General features: G+C 42.3%; 1 protein-coding gene across 2 annotated transcripts in view; it reads right to left on the bottom strand.

Annotated features, from left to right (window-relative positions):
- Window positions 1-26,974, bottom strand: part of SYNE2 (spectrin repeat containing nuclear envelope protein 2) — a 191,426-nt gene that overhangs the window by 51,277 nt on the left and 113,175 nt on the right. For both annotated transcript variants that reach the window (XM_056346104.1, XM_056346105.1), the window contains exons 65-83: window positions 26,044-26,241; window positions 24,035-24,202; window positions 22,476-22,582; window positions 21,696-21,852; window positions 20,681-20,812; window positions 19,477-19,686; window positions 18,251-18,352; window positions 17,067-17,186; window positions 16,717-16,917; window positions 14,989-15,162; window positions 14,279-14,410; window positions 12,158-12,354; window positions 10,945-11,077; window positions 9,854-10,036; window positions 9,250-9,396; window positions 6,297-6,473; window positions 4,351-4,506; window positions 2,552-2,701; window positions 71-241 (exon numbers count right to left, since the gene is read on the bottom strand). In XM_056346104.1, the coding sequence (XP_056202079.1) occupies window positions 71-241; window positions 2,552-2,701; window positions 4,351-4,506; window positions 6,297-6,473; window positions 9,250-9,396; window positions 9,854-10,036; window positions 10,945-11,077; window positions 12,158-12,354; window positions 14,279-14,410; window positions 14,989-15,162; window positions 16,717-16,917; window positions 17,067-17,186; window positions 18,251-18,352; window positions 19,477-19,686; window positions 20,681-20,812; window positions 21,696-21,852; window positions 22,476-22,582; window positions 24,035-24,202; window positions 26,044-26,241 (3,015 nt within the window). The remainder of the gene's footprint in view (window positions 1-70; window positions 242-2,551; window positions 2,702-4,350; window positions 4,507-6,296; window positions 6,474-9,249; window positions 9,397-9,853; window positions 10,037-10,944; window positions 11,078-12,157; window positions 12,355-14,278; window positions 14,411-14,988; window positions 15,163-16,716; window positions 16,918-17,066; window positions 17,187-18,250; window positions 18,353-19,476; window positions 19,687-20,680; window positions 20,813-21,695; window positions 21,853-22,475; window positions 22,583-24,034; window positions 24,203-26,043; window positions 26,242-26,974) is intronic.

Here is a 26,974-nt window from a genome sequence, read left to right as displayed (position 1 = left end):
TGGTTTGTTTGTTTGTTTGTTTAAGGGCACAAAAGGAAGTAGAGAAATAAGACAACATCGGTAGATCTACCTGGAGAGTGTTGACCTGTTTTTCCAAAGCTTCCAAAGATGCCACAGAAGGTTTGCAGTGGTTTATGCAGTACAAATATCTTGTTGTCATCAAGCTGACTTCTGCATAAGCTTCATCATATACTCTCCACTGCTCCAGTATTGACTGCATTGAGGTCTTTAACTGTGCAACCTGCAAACAAACCACTTTTGTCACTATTTCTTGGGCAGTCCTGACATGGAAAACCACCTTCAAATTGACCTAAAAATCTAAGCTCAATGCTTACTCCATGAGGATCCAACAAGAATTTCACAAGTTGGAGTATTTTCCTACTTGGTAAGGAATTGTGCAGGCTTCAAACCAAGCAGTAAACAGTATTTAGAGTGAAGTATACGAGTTTGCTGGAAATAAAAATTTAATCAGAGTTCAAGGTAACGCTATTCTGCCAGCCACAACACCCCAAAATGTAAAAAGTACTGAGATAATGAACTGCTTATTCCTTCCTGCCAAAATCAATCTGAAATGGGAGAAAGTTGAGAGCCTTAATCTTCTTAGGAAGCAGATAGTTTGATCCAGAGATCAAGTTCCCTTTTAAAGAAAATTTAAACAGAAATTGTATGGAAGATGATGCTACTATAATACTCTGGAAGTTTTCATCCCTCTTATGGCACCGTGCTCTAATAATGCAAGCCCACCTGAATCGCAGCCTACGAAACTCAGGGTTCTGATCTAAAATTAAATTATGGATATCCTCTTTGTTTTCTATGTCTCTTTGATTATTACAGTCATTTAATCTATATGGAGGCAAGCATAGTTTCCATTTGCCATGTACTCCTAGACACTGCAAACCAAACGCATAGTCCTCCTTCAGTGCTATTTGTCATTTTTATCCTTCTGTATCAGGTAAGTACGTGTCCTGGGCTAGACAAAACATTCACGTAGTTCAACATCTATTTTCAGTCATGGCAGTACCTGATGCTTTGAGAAAGGCATGAAAACCAGGCAAAGAAACAAGCATGTCTCTATGGGACCAGGCAAACCCAGATGCCAGATTTCAGTTCTGACTGCATCCACACAATGAAAGATGGAAACTCCTACACCATAGTTCACCCTCAATAGACTGCATAGATCATTGTATCCATGTGTTCCAGGCACACATGGGTTGATGGATTAATCACCCCTATTCTCATTTGAATCATGGTAGAAGTGGGAGGAATCTCTAATTGCTTTTTGTGGCCTGCAGCTAATTACTGCCCACACAAGGAAGAAGGAAAGACATCGTCCATATGAAATGTCTCTGGGACATGGACTCACAGTCTTGAGGTCAACCTATGGACATTACAATCATGGTATCACATCTCCTTAGACCTATATTTGAAATCACAGCCTGGATCTGCTGAGAGGTCACCTGTGGGAAGAAAGCTGCACTTGGTGTTTCATTGGACATGCAGACAACTAGGCTGTAAGAACATTCTGCAGTTTATAAGTTTGATAAAATAGTCACAAAAATAAAGTAATAAAAATACTAAAATTAACATGACCCATAATGACTGTAAGAAGAAAAAAGCACTAGGCTGTCAATCCTGCCAATTTCTACCCCCAGCTCTACAGCAGAAGGATAATCTTTCATCTTGTACACAAACAAAAATTTATCTGCTTTCTTGGTAAGAAACAGCCACATGATTTCTGTTGAAAGCCAAAAGAAGCAGCAGCAGACCCATCCTGGACCGACACCTCATGTGGAAGAGTTCAAGCAAAAGAGTTCAGGTTTCACAAAATTCTGAGGAACAAAAGTAAGGCATTTATAATAGAAAGTGTAAGGGAATCTTTAAATACAATCACTGCATCATGTATAATCCTCTAAAGCATATTGTTATTTATATCACAAATTTAAATCTATGAAGGTACTCATTATTGTATCTTCTGTGCCCGTCGGTTACATCTAGATAAAAAATATTAGTTCCAAGTATAAACATAATATAGCAATAAATACAAACTGCTGGGGTGTCAATTTGCATGGGAAACCATCTGCCAGACTCTCCTTGAAGCAACTGGAAACTACAGAGGATTTGAAGATGGCAAAAGCCATCCAGGTGTGTGGACAAAAGAGTAACTGGGAGATGGAAAAGCTGCAGTGAGAATGGGGCAGGAGAAGGCAGCTTCCACGAGAATACTACAGGGGATAAGGACCAGGGTATGAAGAGAAGCAGACTGAGTAAGAGGCTTTCAGGTTTCCATTTTCAACTGGACAAAAAAATAGCAGTTCTGTTTCTTTTCTTGAACTGTATGTAGATGAGGGTCTATCCCTCCTCCCCCTGTATTCAGCCCACTTGGAGATCAGACTTATTGTAAAAACTTAAAAGGAAGTTCTTAAGAAGGTTAAGATGAAAGAATACTTTGCATCTTTTCTGTACCAGCTCCTGCCATCCCATGAAGAAGATCGATAACACTGGTCATAAGGATATGAAGAGGCAGAAATCTGAATGCAAACAAAGCTTTTACCTGGCTTACAACGCCGTCCACCATTTCGCACAGCTCAGCTATCCTGAAAGATGGAGATTCTGGGCTTTGTTCTACACTACCATTCAAAGCCAAACTCTGTTTGAGCTCATCAAGAGTTTTGGATTTAATTGTGAGTTGGTTTTCTAGCTCCTAAATGAAAAAAAAGAAAAAAAAAAAGACAGATAAAGAAGATCTTTCAATGAGACCATAGAAAAAACCTTCTGTGTGACTAGCTTAGGTAAACATTCTTTCTGTAAAACCAGTTCTGTGTAATTCTTCAGCCATGCAACACCACCACCATTTCAACTCTGATAGAGAACAACTGCTTTACAGGAATTCAAGATGACAGTAGCTGCTTTAAACAGTCTCTTGCAGGTAGAGCTAGAATCCGCCCATTTAGCATCAGCATGAGCACTGGACATCATGCTTGGGAAGGAAATTGTTAGGAGCTAATTCCTCAGCCACCATGCAGGCTTCTCTGTACCTCTCCAGATTCAAAAAAGTTTTTCCCTTAATGCAGCTGAACTTCTCCTTGGGCAGGTTAGCATTTTGGGTCCTCCTCTGCTCCAGCAGACAGAGGTAGTATAGGAACTGGTTTTGCAATATGAGAGTTCCTGACATCCTAACAACTTCTAGAAAGTTATTTTCAGCTTGTCCTCTTAGTCAGAGGCTTTCTCCCATGGGAGAAACACCACTGAAATAAGTGGAAATGCCTGGGCGAATAACACTCCCCCAACACAACCAGCAAGACTGGAAGCTAGGCTTGACAAGCTGGGGAAAGCTCAGCAATAAGTTCCTTCCCAACATGAATAAATACCCATACACACAATGGGCCATTACATTTTCCTATAATACTATGCTTATAAGCCACGACCTTTCTTCTCTCCCACTGGCTGTCTCCAAAACATTTTCGAATTTGGACCTCATTTTTATTGAGCAAATCCATTTTAATGAAACCATTTAGCCACCTGCAGCCCAGCACTGTACCTCACTGTGAGCAGGTCAAAGATACTGTGTTTTAGTCAAAGATACCCTGTGTCTTTCTTAGGGTCTGGCCCCTCAATAACGTTTCAGAGTGCTTCAGAGAGACAGGTAATTCAGTGTGTAAGAGAGCACTCTAGGCAATAAAAGCAGCCTACTACAAGACAGAGACATGTAACCATGGCAATGAAAGAACAAATATACCATGTTAAAAAATAGAGACGGAACACTGTACTGGATGAAATCAGCAGAATGTTAGATTAATAGGAGCCAATTATTAGCTGGCTGCACCGGTACTAATTTTGAGGGAGCTGATGTGTAGAAAAACACAACAAAACCAAAGGACACCCAGATTCTTGAGGCTGGTGCAGAGTGACTACGTTCTAGGGCAGCAGTAGAGAGAGCTGCTATTCTTCCAACTGGAGTGTGCAGTTTCCACCACAGAGCTCTTCAGGCTAATGGAACTGATAGCCTTTGCCATGGCTGTGCTGAACTGAGAACTACTTCTTCCAGAGACATCTCAGAATAAGAGCTACACTACTGCTGCACAACACTCACAACACTCCAAATACCACAGAACAGAAGCAAATGCATTGCCAACTGGAGGGAAAAACCCGTAAACTAGCAATTCACATTAAAAGTGGATCTGGCTATCACCTGAACATAACATGCTGTAATTAAAATCACATCGTTGTGTTCTTCCAGGAAATGGCAGCTTCCTTCACATTTTTCCTGTTAAAATCTGTGCAGTTCTTTAGTCTGGATTCAGCAAAAGCCAAATATAGTTTTTTACAATAATACCACATATAATGCTTTACCTTGCAAACATCTAACGTGTTCTGTGCAGAGATGAGACTTGCTGGGGTTTGTAAAGATCTCAGTTGATCACTCTGAGCTTCCAGCCAGTTGTGTAGAGTCTGGGCTTTGTTCTCATTTTCAGTAATATCCTCCAAAATGTATTCCAGGTCTTGTATCTGAAAGTTACAGAACTATTTTAACTTACTTAAACCTAGAGGTGGGCAGAAACAGGGCTCCCCCTTACATGAAAAAAATGGAGATTACAACATTTACGTTGAAAATACTACTTAGAGAAAAGATTTTAAAAGGAAAAGCTAAAAAGGTTTACTGGCTATTCAGGATCTGACCTTTTCCCTGGAAAGAAACCAAGGCAGTGTGGGTTCTCGAGCTGGCAGCCTGTGGACCTGACAAGTTGGCGGACCCTGGGCTAGGTGGACACATTTATGTGAAGTCTGAAAACCTCATTCCCCCTGAAACTCACCAACAAATTTACTAATAAGCAAGGGATCCTAAGTCTCCTATCTTCAGTCTTGGCCCTGAAGATCCATTAAATCCTAGAATGGAGTTTATTGAAAATGGTTAGAGAAGATAATTTTTTCTCTCAAAAAAATTGAAATTTCATCATGGGAATTTTCAATTGGCAAGAACTGAATTTTCCATTTGAAAATGTTTCTGGAAGACTTTCTGATTCAGGAAAAAAATGGGAAATTTCTGTTTGATCAGTAGTCTTTGTATCTGGATGCAGGGAGGGCAGCTTCTCCTAAAGCCTTGTAAATTCATGAGAGAAATAGAGATGAAAGAGGAATGTGCTGGTAGAGGGATTCGTTCCAGCAACCTCATGTTTGCATTTTGGGATGCTAACCTTCCCCTGGTCTTCTCCGTATCACCAGTCACACTAGCTTTTCTGGGCACTAGGGCACACAAAGCAGTGGCATCTAATTCTGGATGCATGGATTATTTCTAGTCTCACTAGAATAAAGTAATTCTGAGGCACTGCCTGAAACAGATTTTCTACAGAGAAACACAAGATGCACTGGTGTAGTCAGTCTACATGTAGAATTTGCGACCAGCTACTGATCTTCAAAGCCCTCCATCGGGAAAGCCTATTTCATTACTGCAGAAGGAGGACACACAAGAGAGTAACCCCTTTCCAGTGTCCCAGAAGGGCTGGACCAGGGCTGGGAATTGATCCCAGCTGTGCCTTTTCCAGCAGGGTCATATGTCCCCATCTGAATACATCTGTCAACACTACTTCCTTAATAATTACTTTTTTTTGCAAATCCAACTGCTACAACAGGAAAATGGGTGGTAGCTTAATATATCCCTATTTCTCGTTCCCATCATATGGCATGTGGAAGGGTTGTTTGCTCTTTCGGTGCTGTGTTTGCTGAGCAGGGCCTGGCTGTTTGCACCAAGCAATGTAGCGCCTCTCCTTTCCACAAACCATCCAGTGTTTCATTAGGTTTTTAATGACCCAGCTTTCACAGTACCCCAAAGCTTCAACAGATTTCACTGACAGGTTCCCCTGCAGACACTACCCTGAATTACTCCTTTTTCATAGCTTTCTCAGCATCTGTTGTCTTTGTTGACATGTCACTGACTATAATTTCTTCATAGGAGGAATCTTATTTTTTCCACCTAATACAGGCAACTAGGGTAAATCCCAGGCTATCAAAAAAAGGTTGTTTTTTTTCTCTTTTCCCTCCCTGCAAGTTACAGGAGAGTTTACCCTTCCAGACCTTGCTGAGGTTTGGATGCCTGCTTACCACCTGATAGCTGATGCACTACGAGACCACTCCACAGGCTGCCCGTGAGACGGCAGCACGGGTGGACAGCATAGAGCACAGGGCGTCTGTGTTCCTCAGTGTTTTCAGACTCAGGGAAAAAGACTGCTTGCAAAATACAGAGCACTGACACAGGCAAGGTCAGAGTTGTGAGAAATAAAGCGGTGAGAACTCAATCAAACCTTTCTGTTCAGAGATGCCTGCAGCCTGTGCCACCGCAGGTTCAGCTCTCCAAGACACTCGGCAAATTCTGTCCTTTCATAGCGCTTGCTCTCCACATCACAAGTGCTCATCTGCAAGAGCGACTGGTTAACAAAATCTACTGTCCACTGTTTAAAGTTCATTTCCATCATATATTCCTGCAGGGGGGGTGGGGAAAAAGAACAAAACCATAAAACAATTAGTTTGGCATTTTTAATCTGATCAGTTCCAACAATGCTTCAATGCATAGTTATGGGACATTCACAGCTTATTTTGAGCCACGGCCTAAAATATTTTTCTGAAAGAGACTTGGCTATAGGAATAATCCTTAATTTTTCCATAACTGAAACTTTGGCAGAAAATGACTATCATTACATGGGTAGCTCAAGGTAAGAACAGGCTAGTGCCAGAGCAGGGAATAAAACCTAGGGGTACCAGACGCAGTACTTTACACCCACTGGACAACACCATCACGCTGCCATGGGCGCAGACTGGGCCTAGACCAAGGCCTTCCCACACTCCTACAGCTCAAAGGCAAGTGCAGACAAGAGCTTGCGGTCCTTTATCAAAATATCTGGTATCAGAATAGAGTATCAGAGTATCTAGGAGAAAAACCTCCAATACCGGAGTGCTAGCCCACAGAGACAAGTAAGAAACTACACACAAAGTGAGAACAACGTAAGGGAATGCCTTTTTACTTCAGAGGGTCTTAGAAGAGGGGAGGAAAGGGCTCCTCATTGTATCTAGTAGCACCTAGAAAAAAGCCACGAGGGAATACCACAGTAAAGCCATAGCTGCTTCCCTGTAGGAATTCGTGACCCACATGCCAGCTTTCTTCTCAGCATACGCATCCCCACATGGCTGACAAGTGCAGAAGACACACCTACAAGCTAATCTCTAAATACCCAAAGGGCTAAAAAATGGCACCTGGCCTACATGTTCCAACTTCCAAATCCAACCGATACAGACAAAATGCTATGTATCTGCTACACTAAGGCACTTTGAAAGAAACGCTTGCGGTGGCACTTGCCTCATGTGCAGTACCAAAGTGCCTGAGAACTGTCATCCTGCCCGAGCCCAGAGCAGCGCTCAGTAGTGAACAGTGAATGCTGTACCACTTATCTAAGGGATAACGCACCTATGTTTAGTTGAAGTCAGGAGATGTCCAACCCTTATTGCAACTCGACGGATGCACAAACTGCTAAGTCCTTGGGTTGGTTATCTTTAAAAGGGACATTTTGTCTTAGATTCTTGTACATGCAACGTGGCAAAGATGGAGACTTTAAACATGACAGCTAAGGAAAAGAGTCTGCATAGAGACAACTCCTCAAGGACATTGTCCAGGCACAAGATATGTTAATGTTGTTAACCTGAAGATATAGTAGGTCCTTGAATGGAATGTGCTAATTGTCCAGGTGTGAGATATGTTAATGTTGTTAACTTGAAGATATAGTAGGTCCTTGAATGGAATGTGCTAATTGTCCAGGTGTGAGATATGTTAATGTTGTTAACTTGAAGATATACTAGGTCCTTGAATGGAATGTGCTAATTGTCCAGGTGTGAGATATGTTAATGAGCTCCCGGAAAGTTAATGAATAGACATGAGTGACTTGTATAAAGAGGGGGCTGAAAGGTTCCCTCGGTGTGCATGATTTTGGTGGAGCGATCCCCCATGCACCCAGTGCTGCCGAACAAAGATAACCTCTGCTCACTCAAATATTGGTAATTGATTCTTCAAATCCGTAGCTCTGCAAGTGCAAAGCAAAATATGGTGCTCTAGGGGTCCATGCTCTGAGGCTGGGCTCCCTGGCACCTATGGAGGTACAAGCATAGCTTGAATCCTTCCTGCGGCTGAGGCAGTCGGCCTCTGTCATTGCTGCTTTAGCATCTGAACAGAGCCAAGAGTCTGCTGCAGCCTCTCTCTGCAGGGATGTTTACCCTGTCCCCCTTTCCTAGCAGGTTATGTCTTTTGATGAAACATAATATTCAAACCCCCTGTTCTCTAGTTAAATGGATCCTGGTTATGGAGCTCTGTTACGAGGCACTGGTGAAAAGGCAGACCAAAATACAGCACAAACAGAGTCTATCTTCCTCAGGAAGCAAAACCTTCCTGCTCAACGCATTTTATAATCTAAATGTAATGATATGGAGAAATAGTGTGAAATGGGGACAATGGACATCGATCGTGATTGTATATGTCTGCTCAAGGAATGTGGGTATGATGACTGGTCATGGGTGTGGTGTATGGTCACATAGCCACACAGCTTTGAGGAGATACCTACCCTTCTTCCTCTAACAAAGGGGCTATTTATAAAAAGGATGAAGGACATTCCAATGTTACCTAGAGGGAGGGAGTGCTAAGGCTTCTTGCTGGAGAAGATCAGATGGTCACAAGGACATGAATCACCTACAAACCTGCAAGACCACCACATTCCAGGCAAAGGACTGATAAGCTACTTAACATACGAAGCGAGAGTAAGCGGGTTTAGGTAACGAATACGTATAGGCGTCAATTGAATATTCATTTGTTTTATTGTATAAATGTGAGATGGTTCGTTCGGGCATGCATGCTTGTGGAGGAGCGATCCCCCATGCATCTGCGCGCAATAAACATACCTACTTTATAACTTTCGAGTTATAGAGTCTAATTCCCTATGTCAGTAAGAGAGAGAGAACAAGCTAGACAAATGGGACAGCCTGAGGAAAAGGAGATTATAGCACAGCAAGCAGTAGCTGTGTTGCAAAGCAGGCATTGTTTTGTGTGGCATGGAAGCAAAAGGGTTTTATAAAGGAAGATGTTAAGGCACCTTTGAGACTGTTTGAGGAACCCTCCCAAAAGCGAGGGGAAGGGTATGACAGTGCCTGTAGGCTGCTTCCATCCTTCTTACAGCCAAACACCTTGCAGAAGGCCTGGACTCACACCTTCCCACTTACCTTGTACTTCTGAAGGAGGCTTTTGACTTGGGCAGCACTATGTTGTGAATTTATTGGCTCCTCATGTCCCAGCTGTTGTTCCACATGGTCCAGCCAGGCCATTAGCTCAGCAATAGCTTCTCGCGATGAAAGTTTTTCCATCTGAAGCTGGGGGTAAAGCATATAATAAATCTTCTATGTTCTGCTTGTTAGAAACATCAATGAAGATGACATCTCTCTTTTTAGAAAGTCTATTATAGCTGCATTATAACTGCAATTATTGGGGTAGGAACGTGAAAGTGAGCCCTGTGCTCCAGAGGTGCATATGACTTAAATTCAGAAAAGTGTGAGAATTCAGAAATTTAAAATAAAATTCTTCCCATATAAAATTCCCACTTTCATATAAAATTGTGAAGATGACAGATATGTGCAAAACAGCCCAGGAAGAACACTGCAATAATTAAACTGCAGTATAATATTGAAGATATTCTAAAAGCAAGACAGTCAGCTAATTAGGAAAGAAGTGCCTTGGGGCCTTATGGAGAAGCCAACCGAATCCCAGAAGCAACACTGTAAAGTAATTATTGAGTTCAAACTGAGAGATGGCAGCAGAGTTTCTCCTCACCTGGTGAAGCTTTTCTTGGATGGCTGAGAGCTGTGTAGTCATTTCTCCCCATTTTTGCTCAAACTTTGCCAAAGACGACCTAAGTGCTGTGGTATCAGCTTGCTTCACATGAAAGAGCTGGTTGGCAGTGCTCACCACAGATGTCTTCAGGGAAGATTTCTCATCAGCTTCCTTAGAGAATGCCTGAGGTGCACAGGACAAATTTAAGAGAGGGTAAATATTTACTTATCTATTTAAACAAAGAAGAGAAACCAGGTTTTCAGTCACAGGATGAACTGCCTCAATGAACTGATCTTAGCAAGTTTGTAAAGTTCAGAAAACCTAAACTCAACATACTGTGGCAGTAGGTAAGGCCTTTTTCTGCCCAGCTTGATACAATGCTGGGTGCTACCTCTTGCTCCACAGGATTGGGAATATCCTGATCCCCACTTCACACCGACATCCAGGGAGTCCGAGTGTCTGGCCAGCTCACACCTACCAGCCCAACGCACGTGGTGATGCTTTGCTTTGCCACTGTGCAAGACTCCTAGCAGGCCTCACACTGGGGCTGAACTTCCTGGCTAGTCATACAAGTGGAGCACAGCACCAGGCGGGCAGCCAAAGACATGAAATGCAGTTCAGCACATTTCTTTTCCCTGACTTTGGCTGACCATCTTCACAGCCCTGCTGTCTTCCCCCCTGTTCCCTGAGCCCACAACTCCAGATTCAGTTGGTAAGTGGCCCACCAGGTTGGCCTAATTGCTGTGTGTGGTATTTGGCATCATACAAGACAGAAACCATGCTATTACACTGTAGGCACAGAAGAGATCCTGTCTGGGCTGTGATGTGCTGCAGTTGGGAGCTCATTATGAGAGGATTCCATTCTAATTTGTGCCCTGTGGCTGGCCTCACAATCTGAAGGAAGGTCTTTGGTGGCCTCCCATGCTCATGGTTCCCCACAGATAACAGGGCAGCTTTGGGGCAGACAGCCATTCACTGCTATATTAGGTGGGTATCTTCTAGGTCATGACAAATACAAAAACCACTCAAAAGGGTCATTTTCACTGGAAGTCACAATGTCTTATCTAACCCTGGCAGGAGAAATGACTTACAAGCAAGCTGTTGATGTTATCCCTGATGGTGGGAAGATCTGGTGACACGTTTAGAGACTGCTCCGTCCAAAAATTAATTCTCTGCTGAGCAGAATCCAGCCATTTCATTAATTCCTCTGAGTCTCTGTTGTAGCTACAAGGAGGAAACAAAACACACAGACACACATCTCCTGAGTCTAGGATACATTTCTCACCCTCCAAGTTGTCCTCCTTATGTGAGGAGGCATGTGCTGTTCTTGCACCCATGCTGCTACATAACCTTGCAGAAGCATGGCTACAGCATGGACCGATGTACCACACAGAAGTTCTGCTGGACCTGCACATGAGACTGTTTGTATCGGCTCTGTGCAGTTGGTTTGCTCTCCCTGAAAACCTCCTCTTTCTGTATTCACCCAACAATTGACAGGACAAGCTCACATGGGTGATATAAGAGCTTTGCCGGAGGTCAAAACCTCCAGAGGAGACCGTGCAGACTCCAAGATATAGTGCAGAATACACAGCAGGGATAAATACGAAGAAAGACTGGGCATGCTCTGTCCACACTAAGGTCCAGCCAGCCTGAGCTCAGAGCACACAGACCAGGTGAAAGGAGAGCTGACCCTGGTGCATCAACTGGTGGACTGGGCTGGAAAGACCCAAACTAACTCTACCTGACTGCCAGGACTGCATTGACAGCTGGCCTGGGGGCATGTGAAAGCACTGAGCATGCTCAGGTCTTCCCCCTTTGGGGAGCTTCAAAACACAAGTCGAGGCAGCCTCCTCATGAATGTCTGTAAGGTGGATAGTGTACATGCACAGACAGGCGCATTATGCCTCTGCTGGGGAATCAAGGCTAGCTTGCATTTGCAGCAGGCTAAAATGTTCAGGGCAGCACGATCAGAGCTTCTGTTCACACTTCCGAAGTACAAACAGCAGCACGATGCAGCTAACTCTCACCGAGAGCATTGACATTGCGATGGCAGCCATCAAAACCTTGTTCCTAGAAAAGCAGGCAGGAAGCGAATCCCCTGTCTACACAGTGAGAGAAGATCAGCTGTGTAATAAAGGGCCACTTTTCTGATCACCACCGCTTTTTTTTCCCCCCCCTTCATTTTTAAGTTAAAGGAGCTATGTTATTTATTAGTTCACTGTTGTATTTCAGAAAAAGCACCTATAGAAGATCAAAAACTAACATCTAGCTGATATCTCTAACTGCTTTCTGAATTACACCCACCTGATCAAGAGTTTGAGTAATGTTTGAAGTCGGTGTAGTTCATGGCCAACTTTTTTGGTTAAAGACAACCTCTGCTCTTCCAGCTTCCCAATCTGGCTTCTTATTTCTGGACAGCTCACAGCAGCCATCAATTTCTTCCCTTCTTTCACCATCTGATACAGCCTGGCATGCTTTTCATCAACACTGCTCTTGATTTGCTGTCAGAATATGGGAAGTTTGCAAAACAGTAATTTATTAAAAACTGAAAACACAGCTAGCAAAACACGTATCATTTGTTCTAAATACTTAATTTCACATGTCCTCTTTGTGTATTTTATTTTCCAAACAGAAGGAACCTGGCTAACAGGACACTGTTGGGTTGGTTTTTTTTTGGTTTTGTTTCCTCTGGACAGATAATTCCAATTTCATACTTTATCAGAATGACTGTGTCATGATTCAATGGGCTTTGTGGACACTTGTAAACCTCAAGCAATGGACAAACACTATCAGAGCTGGCTGCATTGTCCAAACACGACTGACCCCAGCAGAAAGTCATTGCCATCCTGTTTTTAAAGGGCCTTCAGGCTCTATCCTATTAAAAAAAAAGTTACCAGTGTTTTGAAAAAAGCTGTTGGGAGAATTATTTAAGATACCATATCGATATTCAAGGCATGAAGTAAAAGACATCGGCATGGCCTGGTTTGCTTAGACAGCTGAATAAAATCAAAGCATCATTTTATCATTACTACACTTCACTGGAAGGTCAAAACGAGAAAATGGAAAAAAAATACCAGGAAGTAGATCAGTCCCAGGGAGAAGGCAGAAAGTAGTAATTGCGTGATGTGGAAGTATCTCACTTCTCTCCAGATATAAGGGGCTTGTACAATATTATTAACAAGGAAATTTCTCTCACAGAAATTAAGCCCTCGAGAATTTTATTCTGCTCTGTCCTCGAAGCTGTGAAGCTCCAAGACTAGGACTCTCCTCAAAAGCACCTTCTAAAGCTTTACTACTTTGTTTCTGATGTCCTTAAAGACCAATAGACTTAAGAGTGAAGAGCTAGTTAAGAACTTAAAAAACAAGGGAAACCAGGCAACTTCACACTCAACGGCTATGCAAATATTCCATGTCTCCAGTCTCAGTGATAAGCATCAAAAGCACCAGGGGGGCACTATGCTTGTAAATATCTACTGTTGTTGTATTTCAAAAGCTTTACTGTAGCTCAGAGTTTTCTGGGAATGTCGAACGACTAGACTAAATTACAGTAGTCCTTTTTGCCTTTGTGGTCTATGAATCTAAATATCAAACTGGACTCAATACAGATCCAAATACTCATTAATTCAAAAATTTCTAATACAGTGGGTCCTCTGAAGACCGAGAAAGGTCAAACCTCTGAGGAATGCGAGAGCACTCTCTGAAGATACATCACTAAGTTCATTGAACAGCATTTCTTCTTACTTTTATGAAACAACCATAAAGGCTGGTTTCATATCCTTATATTCAAATGTTTTGAAAACATAGATTAAATGTTTCCAGCTGGAGTTGAGGTTCTAAAGCCTCCAAAGCCATCAGAGATGCAGCTATGAACAAAGTAGGAAGCTATTTAACATTCTGTACAAACAGAATTTTACTGTCTTTGGTCAGATAGAAATTTGAACATCTCATTTTGAATTCTCGGGATTTTAAAAGGACCTGGTAAACCTGTAGATCTTCTACTGCAACTAGGGGTTCAGATATTTGAAGGCATTAGGTTGATTCTCCTCTTCCACAGGTTTTATCTCATGGCATGAAAATTGCTCCTGAATTACAGAGAAGTGGCTCTGTGTTCACTCCAAGGCTTCCTGCTGTCCTTGGGAGCCACGTAACCTGCACACCATCTTCTCCCAAATACTTGTACTTGAAGATCAAGTTCTAAAGTAGCTATAGTCATTACTCCCACTTAAATGAACTTGTAGCCCCTGGCTGAAATTAAGAGCCTGATCCCCTGCTACATTTAAAAGTCAGTTTTCAGCTTGCATCCACACAGAGACAAGGACACAAAGGAAGCAGTGCCCTACAAACTGTCTTTTACTCCTATTCTAACTAATTGTTTTGCCAGCTCTACAGATCTACAAAGAAAACCAGAGACAGACACACAAATACCTCTAAAAGTGCAATCCTTTCCATTAATCTTTCTTCTGTTTCTTCAACCAAATTCACAGAAGGCAATGCAGAGGCAAGTGCCTCTAACTCCTTATTGAAAACGAGGCATTCATCATCAAATTCCATCCATTCCTAAAAAATAATTGCATTATTAACACAGCACACATCTCTCTGCATTTTTCCTACACCAGGCTGAGGCCTTAACGCTTATTCTAGCATCTGCAGCTTTTGTTTTAATGAAACAAAACAAAAATAGGTAAATGATATAGAAATATTGAAGTGAGACATGATTTCATCACAGATTAATTCCTTCATTCTCCATTATCTTCAAGGTTTCTTATTTGTAAGTGGTATACTTAATTTTTTATTCTCTAGGGTGTTTTAAGATCAATCGTTAGGTTTTATTTTAAAGTGGCACTGGTATTTTTGTGCCTTAAAGGGCTCTTCTGTCAGTCCAGGCACTCAAAAATTGCTGCAAGAAGTCATGAAGTCAGAGTAATGGGTTGAAATGTCCACTTTCAGAGGTTTTCAAGGAAAAAAGCCAGTTGACTGACACACACAGAACAAGCAACAGACTGTTGCTGTGCAATGGTGACAGGAAAGGAGAACTACTAGTCAAAGAATCACTGGTGTGAAAAGGGCTCCCCTAGATGCAACTCTTCTCCCTTCTTCCTCCCAGCTTTTACTCTGGGTTTCTTTTGGCTCGTTACCTTTAACAGGCTCTCCAAGTGTATGCCATACTGGATGGCCTTCTGCTCCAGCAACTTGACGTCATTCACCAGCTCTTGCCAGAATTCCTCTCTCTTTTGTAGGATGGAAGGAGTCACTTTCTTGGAAAATGCTTGCATGAAAGCCAAGCGGATCATAAGGTTGTGGAAAAAGTCCTGAAAAAAAGAAGTTAAAGCTTTAAGAGAGATCACAAATCCACAGCAGGAGAATGAAGAAGACAGAGAAGACTCGCTGAGAAAAATAGCCAGTTTCAGTCTCTCACAGCTGGACTCGGGAGCCTTCTACCCAAATTCTGCATCACCCCAAGACGGGCAGTTACTGTTTTACAGTTAGTCAGGAACCACCAATAAGTTGCATACACTATTTTCATTTATACATTTCTAAAGAAAAAGGATCTACATTTATACCTTCAGTTTGTGTGAAATATGAAGATGGTGCAGGAAGATGTTGGAAGGAAAAGTTTAACTATGAATAAATTCATAGTTTAGCTTGAGGTAGTTATCACCAGCCATTATCCAGTTTGTTGCACCTGGATGCAAGGCGAATCCAAGCACCAAGGGTATTAGCAGTTCTAAGGCCTAAGTAGTAGGCAGGGCACAATAATCCTTTGGGATAACTGTAAGGGAACAGTTTGATTCAGTTATAGCTCAGCTGAGCTCTTGGGAAATGTCTGATCTCAACAGAACATTTTCCCCACAGAACACAAAATAAAAAAAACTTTGAGGGTTTAAGATTACAGCCTTCAGTCAAGATCATCTTCACTAGGAACTAATAACTAGTACAAGAATTTCACTTGAGGATCATATACCAGGCATTGGCTGTGTGAGCATCCTGATAAGTCTTGATAACCAGGGCAGGGAAAACAGCTTTTGCAGTTTTGTTTCGCTTTTGGAAATCAATGTATGTATATTTGGACTGGAGATACACTATCTGTTTTCTTTTCCAAATAAATTCCTAATATTTTGCTTTGCTAAGGTCAATTTGTGAGTGACAAACAATATTCCTACAACTCTGCTGTAGTGGTTTGCAGTGCTTAGCATCCTGAAGCAATTCTTACAGGAGTTTGAGCTACATGGAACACTTTAAATCAACATGTTGACAATGACACAGACATCTTCAAGTGACTAGCATTGGCCAGGGCTTCTTGCCAAGCAGAAAGACAGGGAGGATGCAGATGCATTCTCAGCCACCTTCCATCAAGCACGTAGCAGCTGGGTACCTGGGACACTGGGCTGCCAAGGGGAGGATCTAAACTATCCCCCCTTTGGAAAAGGAGCTGTTATGGGTAAGTTTCTTCCATCAGATCACAACGGCACAGAACGCTGAAAGCAAAGGCTCAGCTCCCAGTTGCTAGACAGCAACTTCAGGAATCTCACTACTGATTTATTGCCAATAATTACAAAGACGTGTTTTCCTCACAAATCAGTATGTTCTGAGGTAAGCCAAAGGAGTATTGGACTGAAAAAAATGAAATTGTGATCTTAATTTATCACTGAAACCGCAGTTGTAATAACAACCTCTCTCTCATACTTCAGTGGGTCCTATTTTGGTCTACTGAAAATCTTTGCTTTGTTTAATGCATGTACTTCAGTCCCTCCCCTGTGCTGTGACCTAGTTATTCTTCTCCATAACACTGGAGAGAAACCAGTCACAGAAAACAGTGCTCCTGCTATGCTGTTCTGAGCAGTGCTATGATAAGCATCTTATACCTTGTGATTTTCCAGGTGAGACTGTAGAGCTGCTTTGCTTTTCGTTAGCTGCTTTGGATCTTGTGCAATCTTCTCTTGCCCAATGGCTACCAGGTCTGCAAACCCGCGAAGTAAGTCTTCATACTGGCTGTCAATGGTGGAAGGAGAGTACAGCTCCTCATACTTTGCTTTCAGAATCCCCCACATGTCGTCCAAAACATCCTATAATTTAAACATAGTTTAATGATTCATGAAGGACAGAAATTAATCCTACAACCCCGCCACACACACATTCCCAGAACACAATATAACCATCAGCTTGTTGGTGTTAAAAATACATTGCTTAGAAGAATATGGTACTGGGCTCTTACCTCTAATTTATAAACTTCCTGGATTAAGGTGGTAGGTAATTGAAATCTTTCCCCAAAGCCTCTCAGTTTTGCTACTTTGTTTTCAAAGTCTTCCAGCTCCAAAACACAGGCATTAGTTTTCTGAATTAAGGACAAAATAAGCTATTAGGAAGAGTTCTGTTTCATTAAACTTTCTATTTTCACTAGTAGTGCAGCAGATCCAGGGGCTATATCTCTGCCATGCTAGCACTTCGTAAGTTCACCATGAGACACCAAGAGCCGACGATCTTCTAAGCTAAATTGACACGACTGGTCATGACCCAGCTTATTGGGTTCACACAGCACAGCCAGGAAGGGAATTCAGGTCTGGTGTCTCAGTCCAGCGTCCAACATGCATTTCAGTTTACTAATTCAAGAGAGCCATTAAAAGGAATCACGGACTCGGAAAACATCATTTTTTCTTAAGAATTAGAAAGACTTAGGGATGGACTGAGACAGGTTCTCTCTGAAGGAAGGGAAGCTATGTCCTTCTGATATTTCTTTTCCAAGAGTGGTTACTTGCCAGAATATATCTAAGGCAGCAGTCCCTGCTAGGGGATTCAGCAGTTCTGAACATAGCTTTCAGCCTGGCAGAAAGTTATGCCTGTAAACAAGGTTATGAGCCTGTAACAGGAAAGTTCTGGGACACCTTATTTGTTTCATCAACAGCTAAACAGACAGCCGATGGCCATTTTGGGGAGGATATGCTGTCCGTTCATTTTAAATTCTCTGCTAACTTCTATGAAAGCCAAAGAAAAGAGTTCAACTGGTCAAATGATAAATGACTGCCATATGACAAAAGCGCTCATAAATGCTGAATAAGCAGAGACACTAGAGTCCTATTCCCACAAAGGAAAGCTAGTTCTTCATACAAAAAGGCATGATGTGCAAAGTGCTGTACTGTGTGTAGCTTTTTTTCTTCCCTGCTCTAGTGTGGGGTGTATTTGCTTTGAAAGGTTGTTTGTGGACAGACTGGTTCCTCCATTCCAACTATTAAAAGGACTAAAATTAGGTCTGACTACAGGTCAGGGTGTACTAAAAAAAAAAAGGGAGGGTGGTGGTGGCGGCAAGTACTGAACCCTCTCCCCCCCCGCTCTTAAAACCTAACATCCCAGTTTCAGCTAATGCAGAGAGTTTTTCCTCTCCTTTCCTTCGAACAAAACTACCTGAAGCTGTTCAGAAATGTTATGTCCACGTATTGCATTCAAGCTTTGTTGCAGAGCAGCTTTTTTCTCAGTTAACTGGTCATATAGCAGCCTGGTTTCATTCTGCAAAAGAAACAAACGGCAGAAGTACATCACATATCAGGAATATAGTATAGACTAGACAAAATTACACAGCAAACCAAATGGTTACCTCTTACAGCAAAACCACTTTTTCCTCTTAAAAAAAAAAAGACAAAATAGAGCATATGCATTATGAGCTTAAAGCAGTAACTTAGAGAGGGAAATTCTGTAGTCTGTGTAATGTAAGAAAGATTAGTCTGTCACAATGATCCTCTATGACTGTAAAAATCTGTGAAATTCGTAGAGAAACAATTTCTTCTCTTCTGAAATGAGAAAATGAGCCCATTACTGGCAACTGATGGGGCTCCATGGATTCCACATAAGTAAACATTGCAAGACTAGCCCTGCTACTGTTTGGAGACAACATCCCAGTGTTCTTCAAAGGAACTGTTCTATTATTCAGCAGTGAAGGGCTAGGCTGACTTGCAGCTGATGAGCACACTGGAGTTTTGCTGGACATTGGAAACTGTCTTTCAAAGACCATGTTTTTCTTTCCTTACTTCAGCCTAAATACCCAACCTGAACATTGTCAGCAATAGCTAGTAGATTTAGCCCATCACGAGAATCTATAGAAAAGTTTCTCATGATGGGCTTTTCCAAAAAAGAACAAAGAAAAGCAAATTTGCAAAACTATGGCTTCTGCTACCATGGCACACAATCTAAGGGAACAGTAAATACAAAGCGTCAAATCAACCTCCAGCACATAGCTAAAGGTAGCCCAGTGCCAGACACGGCACCAAAAAGGAAGAAGGCTGCCTCTCCTGAGTCCACAGAGCAGCAGAAAGAAAATACGAAACCCTCTTTGGACTAATCTCTACACACAGAAACTTGCTTTAGCCTATAGCTCTGCATGCATGGATCCCAGGTTACTTCCATTTCTTCTGCATGCAAATTCTCTGCTGTGATTAAGGCCTCCATGGCAGTCAGCATTGCAAACGGCATCATAAATAGCAAAATTAATTTGCTTCTTGAGAGGCCAAGACAAGTTTGTTTAGTACCAAAAAGTGAAAGCTCATTATAGATTGCTCATCTGTAACCCAAATGCATTAACACTGACAAGTCTAACAGATGCTGGGAAACAAGATGTGCATTTGGCAGTCGAGTACCTGATAATTGCTATTATGATCCAGCTCATCCTTCATTGAGTTACTCCTTGAAGCAGTGGCAGCTGCAGTTTGTTCCAGCCATGCCTGCAAGTTGTTAAAGCACTTGCAGAACTCATCTGTGCTCCCACCAGTGCAGCCAATACACTTTAGAAGATCATCCTTTTTATCACTCACATAAGCCTGAAGTTTTTGCAGGTCGACAGAAAGAGTCTAAAGGGTCGAAAGAAAGACAACACAAGTGAAAATGGTCTCTGGTCCAAGGACTCTTGCCTGTAAAAGGCAGCAGGAATCAAACTGATAATTGCTGTAAAAGCAACAGGCCCAAATGTGTGCAACACCAAATAGTTTGGTGGTGTTATTCCTAAGTAACACCAGCAAAACAGAGAGGAAATATGTATTGTTGTAACAGAAATCCATTGGGGTTTCTCCTTCCCTGGATGCTTTAGGACAGTTACCTCACAAAAAGCCTGCAGCATGGCTGCCTCTTTGGTGGAGAAGACTGAGGTGGTTAGTATTTCCATGTTCCTCCCTGCCAGAAGTGGCTCAAACAAATTTCTGCTCAAATTGGAAGAGACTTTCTCTACCACATTATCCTGGGTAAAGGCAAGTCAGAAGTCTTCAGTACTTTCACCCAAGGCACAGCTAAGATTTATTCTTATACAAGATATATAAGATTCTTATATAAGGTATATAAGATAAGATTGTATAAGCTTAGAGGTTCAGTCAGCTATTAATGAAACGGAATTAATGAAATAATGAGGGACAGACCTGGATGAGACAGTTACATGCATGTAATACTCTGAGCTGTCAAGGCCAAAGCTGAGACAATGAACCTTTATGTATTGGGAATGGCTGTGGTCTTACAGGTCTCTCACCTCAGGAATGGGCACAACATTGTCTTGCCAGTTCCAGTACTGCAGGTTTACTGAAATCATTCACAGGCTCCTTGCTTTGCACTGTTTGAGGAGTTTCACCCCCATTAGCAAATTTATGGATTCGGGTAGCAGAAGAATCATAACAGAAACTTGTAAAGTTTCCTCTCAAAGTCCTAAGCTGATTCCTAGATAATAGTCCATACTTGATGCAAAAGCTACACTATAGTTTCCAGTAATATTGTTATTGGCTATGTTTCCCAGTGCCCAAACAGTGTCTTGTGTCTAGAATCCCTGCTGCTTTCTGCAATGCTAGGACATGCTACTTTTACCTCTGCATGCACCGCATTTGCTTCTTGGCTTAGGTCTCCCAGCTGGACAGTGTGAGTTTTCAGTTCTTCCACAGCTGAGGTTTCTGCATCAGCAAACGTGCCTTGGGGGGTGATGTTCATCTTTGCCGGAATCTAACATTTGGAAAAAGAACATTGTAATTAGGCAAACAGCTCAACTGGAGACAGGGCTGTGGGCAACTAGATAACACTCCCCTCAAAATGTGTTAAAATGAGAGTTTCAAGGCATTAATATAAAGCACCTGGATAGCAGGATTCCTTTTTTACTGGCAAAAATTAGTTGGGTAGGCTATGCCGTGATGAGAGACTGACTGTAGCTCGTGTTAAGGCAGCCCTGCTGCCTCACTGCAGTGTAAGTCTTGCCTGAAAAAGACCTGACATTCATCCTTTGACATGACTGCTGTTCTCCCATTTAGTGCAGTCATTTCAGAGAACAGGAAACCTAGTCATTCTAATCTAATGTGAACAAAACTATTAATAACAGAAATTACAGTCTTGCCCAAGTAAAATTCTGCACTCTGTTCAGAATATACACATCGCGTGCGCTTGTTGCAGTCCAAACTCTGCTTTTGATATGTGAGAAAGACAGAACATAATGGTGAAGGACAGAACAAAATTTAAGCCAGAGGTTTGTTTTGACCAAAATGATCTCATCTGCAAGAGCTAAGACTTAACCCACATCCATGAAAACCAGCTGGAGCTTGCTCGCTCTCTTAGTTGTCTTCAAAGAATTAAGCAAATAGCACCTAGTCTGAATGTTAACTGCAAGGATTCACTTATGTGCTCCCAAACTATGCTTAGTAGTCACTACTTCAGAGACTTCATTTACCTCAAAGTAAAATGAAAAGACAGTCATGAAATCGCAGTAACAATTTCCTCTGGAGAACACTTGCACGCATTTCAGTTATCTGATAAAGCAACATGAGACGATGATGCAGGAAGATACACTAATTGCCATCTTTACCACAACTAACTGCCTGCAGAAAGAGTGTTTTACCGAATTTAAACGGACCGGAGGTTCCACGAGCTGCCAGAGAGAAGATTTCATCTCTGATGACAGGTCTTGTGGGAAATGTTGCCATTTATTATCTGTTTGGTCCTTTGGAGCGAAGGTGAGATCAGGCTGCTTGCTCTTTGGATCAGATTCTCCGTTGCTGTATTGCGCAAACAGCAATGCAAAAACACTGTTAGAATGGCAAATACTGAAGCAGAATATGCAAAATTAGATTTGTAAGACTTCTTAAGTCTTACAAGATCAGTGTCTATTGCTCCTGCCTCAAAACAAAACTGAAAACAAGTGCATGAAACCTTCCCCTGAAACACTCTAGGGGCATGCTCTGAAATGACAATACGGGGAGCATAATCCTGTAGGGGGTCTTGGCTCCGTGCTGGAAGGTGCACGATCCCAATTCCCCCTTTTCAAAGTTGCTGCCTTTAAATCTGTCTGCGTATCTCCATGCGTTTGTACAGCAATGGCTGTGAACATAGATACCCAACTTGCCTCCAGACGGGCCTGCTTTATTTTATGGCAGGTGTCAGTCCTGTCTGATACCAAGACTGACTCTAAACACTAGAGTCAGCCCAGTAACAAGGAGGTCATCAGCGAAATGAGACTCCATTTCTCTAGACTGTTGATGGCAGAAATCTCCCAGCTTCTGCAGTTTTTCTTCTAAAGGCACACATCCCTGCACAGAACCAATAGTGCCACTGCAAAGTTTGAGCAGGTTTAGGCACTTTTACATCACTGAATCTGGTAACCAATTCTGTTATTTTGTACCTTGATTCTAATTTCTGAGTTACGCTGTCCTCAACCTGTTGCTGCATTTTTTCCATGCACGACTCAATTAAGTCAATGAGGCTTTTCTGCCCAGTTGCTTCCAGATCCTGTACACAGAGAACAGTGTGAACAATCGAATGAGTAATGTGCACTGTATTAATCTGAAATTATAACTGTGCTTTTCCAATCACATTTTACATGCATTCATTTAGCAAAGAAAATAACAATACATCTATCAGAATAAAATGCAGTTTATGTGTAAACATGAGTTTACCAGACAAACAGGTTTCTGAAAATGTGTATTTTTATGGAATATATTTCTGCCTGAGCTAAAGTTTAAAAGCAAAAACCGTCGATCAGAAACAAATTATGCACTTACAGAAATTTAAAGGCCAGTGACTGCCATCCTTGTACAAAGAAAAAGGCAAAGGAAAATGGGGATTTGCTCAAATATGAGGCTGAGTTCCACTCGTTAAAAGGAGAGTGTTGATTTAAAAGTGAGTGATTTTAGCAGCTTAGGCTGGATCATTTTCTCTAATTCTTTTCTAATAATATGACAAGAACAAAAGCTAATTTTCAGTTAGCAAAACAGATCTAGTTTTCAGAGCACAACATGACAGGATTTTTTTCACTGTGTTAACAACCTTAGAGTCATTGTGAGTTAGCCCATGGGAAAATGTTCACAAGGCTTTAGCTTCAAATTAATCTTCAAAAGCAATGTCAATATACAGATTCAGATTTCATAATACATCAGTGCTTCAAAAACAGGAGATTGGAAGGATGGGTGATGCCATCTGAACCACTGGGATACAAGGCAAGTGTCAGGGTTACATCAGTTACAAGGATGTGCAATTTATGCTTATAAATTTGCTCATGCATGGAGTTTCTACCTGCCTGTGTTCACAGAATATTTCAACAGGAGCCTTTACCAGAGCTAATTCTCTCCGGGGCCACGAAAGTTCCCTTTTAGATGGTGCTCCTCCAGCACCAGAAAGACTGTGGCTGCTCTGGCGTCAGGTGAGCTCCTCTGGCCCCTTGCACAACAGAGCAGGAATTAGCTCTGAAGATGGGAGTTACTGTCTGACCCACTGGAAACTCAGCAAAGAGTGTACAGCTGTGGTACAGGACAGCTGGCAGTCACTGCCCTTGCTATTTACACGTTCTTCAAAGAGAAAACTACAGCTTAAAGTCGTCTCTGCTGCGACACTGTCACAGACAAACATCATGGCATTTTGAAGGCATTAAGAAAAAAAAAACCAAAACCAAGCCAAAACAAAACCCCCAATCCTTTTTCTTTACTCCTCACAAAAACTTGACCTGTCATTGAGCACTTAAAGCAGAAAAGATGTTGTTCATAGACTCCTTAAAAATCCACTACTTAGTACAAACTACAAATAATTATACAGCACTGTAGAGTAATAGCAAGGCTGACATTTCTGATTGACTTTTCTCCCTTCCTTGCTTATCATGATGAGCTCTAACTGTTCTTCTGCAACCACAGCACATTAAAGCACCATGACTCTCCCACTCTTGCTCTGCATAGTATTCATATGCTTTACCTGGTCTTCATCGTATGTGTCTTGAAGCATCCTCTGGACTTCTTCCAAATTGGATTTCACTTCCTTCAGCTTCAAGGAGAGTGACTCAGTCTCTTGTTGGTAGTCTGGACTATCTCCATAACCTCCCATTAAAGACAGGACCTTTTGTTCAATATCTGATAACCTCACCTAGAAGGGACAGCAGTCAATTATTCATCCTTAGAAGTACAATACTCCTTTCCTGATAACATTTTGAAGTCAAAGCTCATGCTTCCCCTGTCTAAAAAGAATGGAAAAATGCAGGCAAAAAGAGGAATAGCTGCAAATCCCCTAGATCTCCTCCAATATAGCCTCTCCTTATTCTGAACAATTGAATAGATTTTATACAGAATTAGTCTTAAAACTGTTTCAAACAACAGCCTTTACAGGAAGTTATGTTAATGCAGACACGGAGTAACAAAAGAGAAGAGCAGAAATGATACATGTGGATACAACCAAGACGACAACAAACCTCAATACGGGAGAAGGAGGCAGCGCACAGACTGATCACATCACCCTTTGGGAGGAATGATGCTGAATTACCAAACCACAGGAATGTTTACACATCAGCCAGGCCATTAAGAACTGTTGGGATCTGTTTTCTGACTCAGGCTGCTGTGAATCAAAGTGCATCACTGCATTACTCTAAACTCACCTTTTTAAGATGAGTGTGGAGACAGGTACCATGGCTCAACTACAAAGTGATCAACTGCAATAAATTAACTGCTTTACATCATACGTCCATATCTAGAGCCTGTTTCTGCTTTGGTACTATGCGTATTTTTCTGTGTAGATCTTGACCAGGTTAGAAAAAGCTGCCCTTCCCAAATTCACATCTTAACATTGAGCCAAATTGCTAAATGCTGACAGGAATTCAGCAGTGCTTACAGCTGCCTGAAGCCTACATGCTTTTGCTGGTTGGAATTGCCCTCTTGAAGCCTGTGCTGACACTAACCCTGAATGGGATCCACACACAGCCAGATACTTCGGTGCGTTCCGGATCTGAATTCCCACAGAGTTCAGCACCCGAGCACTTGGCTGAATCATAGCCTAAACTCAGAGGCACTTCTTGGTATGGACTCAGTTCCTATTAAAAAAATCCCCACCCAACAACAACAACAAAACAGCTGGAAATGTCTCCTAGTAATTTAACATGGGGACATTTTGGTATTGGCTCCTTTATGGCGAGTGAAGTTTGTGGCTTTAGGTATTAAGACTCACTGCTTGAAGCAAACTAGTACACCAGACTGGCACTGCAGGGAACTTCAAAGTGACGTGCCCACACATTTTCTTTTAACCTGCACACCAGAGAAAAAAGCTGCATGCCAGGACTCCCACTCATCCAAGCCCCTCATGCCAGTCCTGTTTTCCTCTACCCATTTTCACGCACAGGTACCACCCACTGCCTCCGCTGCCATCCAAGGCTGCCCTAGCACTACTGCAGTAGGTCTAAATATTGCCACTGCTCACAAAGGGCAGAGGAAAAGCCCCTTTCTACCTATGCTGGCAGCTTTTCGCAAAAAGTATACAAGAAGAATTTACCAGCTTGGAAGCTACCTTCTACCAGTCTTTTATATCACTCCAGCAAAAACAGAAATTGAAAATGTCAAAAGAAAAAAATAATTTCTTTTTTCTACCTGATTTATCATGATTGCAAAAAATGAAAAATTGCCTTTTAATAGAGGATTCAAACTATACTAAGCCATATTTCTGAAAATAATCCAAAGAAAAACAGAGCTTTAAAAATACTCAAGAATTCTACCTAAATGCCCTGGATGCATAAAGTTCCCAACTCTATCTGATTTAACTAAGCCCTTCCAAAGCCACACCTGACACCAAAGCCAAGCGGTTACCTGTTTTTGGCCAAGTGTGATGAAGTCAATTAAGCGGGGAGAAGAGAAGCAGTAAGCATAGCTCTTCTGCAGACACATGCTCCAGGGAAGGGGTGACTTTGTTTGGATGGCAGCAGTGAACTGACTGCTCCGACTTACCTGGCAATCAGCAAGCTGCTGTTCCACCATGTGCTGCATTTTGGGGGTCTGAGGGTCTGACCTCAGGGACACTTTGGTTTGATCTAGCCATTGATCCATCTCAGCAACCTGGGCCTGGCACACCTGCAGGATCACTTCCGGCTCAAGCCCGCTGTGAGCTACAGCCTTCCCAGCGTGGGCAGGAGGCGGCTTGTTGCTCTGAAGCAAAGCACATGAAAGAAACGCGGTTATCGGTCTGGATTTTCACACACACACAGCCACCGTGTTTGCCAGATTATTTTTTAATTTATTTTAAAAAAAAAAAAAAAAAAGAAGAAGAAAAGAAAAAGAAAGAGAAACTCAGCAGCCAAGTGATCCCTCATCTGGTGTAACAGGTTTCCAAGCAGCAATTTGCATTGACACAGGTATACCCGAGCCTACAGGAAGCGGGATGACTCACCATCAGCCAGGTCTCCCTGGGGAGAAGTGTTTTTCTCTAGGAGTTAGATGCAAAAGCATTGCAGTTTAGAGACGCAAAGCAAACTGTTGGGCAACACTCAAAAGCTACCTGTGTTCAGCTGCAACAGTCAAATACACTTTATTTGGCTCCAGGTGACACAGAAAAAAAAAAAAAGGTGTATTTTCAAGTATGTCTTGTGCAGTTCTTATTTGCCCTCCCTTAAGAAGCAATACTGCACACTTCTGCTCCAACAGCTCCGTATCTTTCCTGTGCTGAGGACTCCGGAGCTGCATGCGGTACTCCAGCTGGGGTCTCATCAGTGCAGACCAGAGGGGGAGAATCCCCTCCCTCAGCCTGCTGGCCACGCTGCTTTTGATGCGGCCCAGGACACGGCTGGCTTTCTGGGCTGTGAGCGCACATGGCCGGCTCACGTCCAGCTTTTCACCCGCCAGCACCCCCAAGTCCTTCTCCGCAGGGCTGCTCTCCATCCCT

Source organism: Falco biarmicus, chromosome 7 (genome assembly GCF_023638135.1).
Source record: "Falco biarmicus isolate bFalBia1 chromosome 7, bFalBia1.pri, whole genome shotgun sequence".
Taxonomy (NCBI): Eukaryota; Metazoa; Chordata; class Aves; order Falconiformes; family Falconidae; genus Falco; species Falco biarmicus.
This window is presented reverse-complemented; position numbering and strand designations above follow the sequence as displayed.